Consider the following 2962-nt stretch of genomic DNA (forward strand, 5'->3'; position numbering starts at 1 on the left):
TCCTCTTCCAGTTCTAGCAACTTCTACAGGCCCCTGGGAGCTAAAGTGGGCCTCAGCCTGCACCAGGGCCGGGTAGAGACAGTGACAACAAATTTCCCCTGCTTTTCTATGGTCCCAAAGCAGCAGCAAGCGCTCGTGAGTCGGTGGGGAGCGCTGCGGCCGGGAATCGGGCTCCTCCTGAGGGGTCTGCGCCCCACGCCAGCACCCCGGGGCCCCTCACCTGCACACGAACACCTCCTGCGGGGGCTGGGTGTTGGGAGTCATGATCCAGGGGGCCACGCGGAAGGTCACGCTGTCTTCGAACACCAAGGTGTCAGGGAGCTCCTGCGGGGCACGGCGGAGGGACCGTCACAGGCACCGCCGCTTCCTGGCAGCAGTTTGCAGCCCCCACGCCCGGCTCCGCTCTGCGCCCCCTTCCCCAGCCAGGCGTCTGCCCGGAAGCCCAGGCCCCTGCTCTGGGCTGCCCTGTTGGCCTACCGGGTTGGACGTGTCCAGCAGGGAGACAGTGAGGGTGATGAGCCCGGGGAAGTCGGCGTCCGGGAAAGCGAGGCCCTCCACGTAGAAGTCCACGCTGTGCCGGCCGCCGGGGAGCTTCAGGGGGTGAGAGGGCTGGTGGGGCCCCAGGACCACCCTGCACGTGGAGGGCGCCTTGTCCCCTAGGAGAGAGGCAAGGGAGGCTCAGGGCTGCGTGCCCACCTCTGAAGACCTTTCTCTACTCCCCAGTGCTGGGCCTTTCCAGGGCCCGTTGCAGCCAAATCTGGCAGGAGCCTCCCCTTAGAAGAAAGGGACTGAAGCCCCAGCTGGGACATCGCTCCCCTGGCTGGAGGTCCAGGAAGGGCGGGCGGGGTGCCTGAGCCACTGCCAGCTTTGCAGGAAGTCCAGGACGCACCATTCATTAATTCATTCCCCAGCGTCTGCTCCAGCCAGGTGTCAGCTGACACCGGGGACAGGGGTGGGAGGTTTGTCAGGGGGACAGGGAGACAAAGTCACTGTCCTCCCATCCCCACCACCATGTCATGCACAGTCTTATGAGTGAGTAAGGAAAGGCAAAGACCATCAAAACAACAGTGATAAGTGGTGGGATAGAGGAAAGCCCTGAGGGCTTCCTGGAGAAGGTGATGCCTGGGTAGAGGCAAGAAGTTGGTCTGTTACCAAACCAATGTCAGTTTAATCAATTTAAGAATGGAAGTGAGTCCAATCAAGTCAGGCATCTGCAAAAAACTCTCCCATGGCCTCTCCCATCTGCCTCTGTCTAGAAGCCAAAGTTAAGACATGCTCACCTGACCGGCCCCCCTCCCCTCTGCCCTTTCTTCTCCGCCCTCACCTACCATTTTAACCCTTGCACACTCCACTCCAGCCACAATGGCCTCCCTGCCATTTCTCCAACCCATCAGCACAATCCACCTCAGGGCCTTTGCACTTGCTGTTCCCGCTGCCTGGAATGCCCTTCACCTGGGTGTCTGCGTGGCTGTTCCTGCACCTCTTTCTGGTCAAATGACACCTTTGGGGGGATGCCTTCCCTGGCCACCCTTCTCCACGCTCCTCAACTCCACTCCTCACTCCACGCGCCCTTCCCTGCCGTATTCTTCTATACGGCATTTCACGCCACTTGACACACTGGGTGTTTTACTAAATTATTTTACCTATCGCTTCTCCCAACCACTAAGATGACAGCAACATGAGGGCAAGGACTTGGTCACGTTCACGACTCTCTGTCCCATGCCTAGAACAGAGGCTGGAACTCAGTATCAGGAGCTCTGGGCTGCTGAAAAGTCACTGATGTCTCCGATCAGCGGGATGTCGCGAAGCAAACGACGACATGACGCGCGCGGAGGCAAGGACGAGACATTTCCGTGCAGGAGCCTCCCGCTCCCAGGGCTGACCCCGCAGGATCGCGCAGAGCTGCTGGCGTCTACACTGCCCTCTAAGCTGCTCCAGACTGACCCGCCCGCAGCTGCTGGGTCCATGGATGACAATTCCAAGGTGAACGGACAGCGTCCGTCTTGGAAGGCTGCCACTCTGATCAAAGGAGGACGGCTAGGTTCCAAAGCGACGTGGGAAACGGCTAAGGAGCCAATGTCAGCGGAAAAAATCAAACTGCAAGAGCACATGCCTAACTCCTCAAAAAGATTAAACGTAGGATTACCATAGGATCCAGCAATTTGAGTATAGAACACCCAAAAGAATTGAAAGCAGCAACTTCAACAGATGTTTGCACACCCGTGCTCACAGCGGCATTGTGCACAAGAGCCCAAAGGCGGAAGCTACACAAGTGTCCACCACAGGTGACAAAGAGAGGAAGTGTGACACACACACACAATGGAGTGTTCAGCCTTAAAGAGGAAGGGGATTCTGGTACACGCTACCGCATGGATGAACCTTCCAGACACCACGTACATTAAATAAGCCAGTCATAGAAGGACAGATGCTGTGTGACTCCACTTGGGTGAGGTACCTGCAGTTGTCAGGTTCACAGAGACAGAAAGCAGCATGGCTGCCCGGGGCTGGAGGAATGGGGACAGGGGGAGTTAGTGCTTAATGGGTAAAAAATTTCAATTTTGCAACGTGAAAAAATATTTCTGGGGGTGGGTGGTGGTGACGGTTGCACAACAGTGTGACTGTTCTAAATGCCACAGAACTGTCCTCTTAAAAAATGCTTAAAATGAGCTGGGCACAGTGGCTCACGCCTGAATCCCAGCACTTTGGGAGGCTAAGGTGGGAGGACTGCTTGAGGCCAGGAGGTTGAGACCAGCCTGGGCAACACAGCAAGACCCCATCTCTACAAGAAATAAAAAAATCAAATGGTGTGGTGGTGCATGCCTGCAGTCCCAGCTACTCACTGCGACTGAGGCTGAGGCAGGAGGATCGCTCGAGCCCTAGAGTTTGAGGTTGCAGTGAGCTATGATGATGCCACTGCACTCTAGCCCAGGAGACAGAGTGAGACCCTGTCTCAAAAAGAAAA

At 56.8% G+C, this 2962-nt stretch overlaps 1 protein-coding gene across 2 annotated transcripts in view; it reads right to left on the reverse strand.

The window, feature by feature from the left end:
• PADI4 (peptidyl arginine deiminase, type IV) overlaps positions 1-2962 on the reverse strand; it is a 51230-nt gene that overhangs the window by 29232 nt on the left and 19036 nt on the right. For both annotated transcript variants that reach the window (XM_012662656.1, XM_012662657.1), the window contains exons 7-8: positions 478-656; positions 221-324 (exon numbers count right to left, since the gene is read on the reverse strand). In XM_012662656.1, coding sequence (XP_012518110.1) covers positions 221-324; positions 478-656 — 283 coding nt within the window. The remainder of the gene's footprint in view (positions 1-220; positions 325-477; positions 657-2962) is intronic.

This window comes from Propithecus coquereli, unplaced genomic scaffold, assembly GCF_000956105.1.
Source record: "Propithecus coquereli isolate 6110/MARCELLA unplaced genomic scaffold, Pcoq_1.0 Scaffold77, whole genome shotgun sequence".
NCBI lineage: Eukaryota > Metazoa > Chordata > Mammalia > Primates > Indriidae > Propithecus > Propithecus coquereli.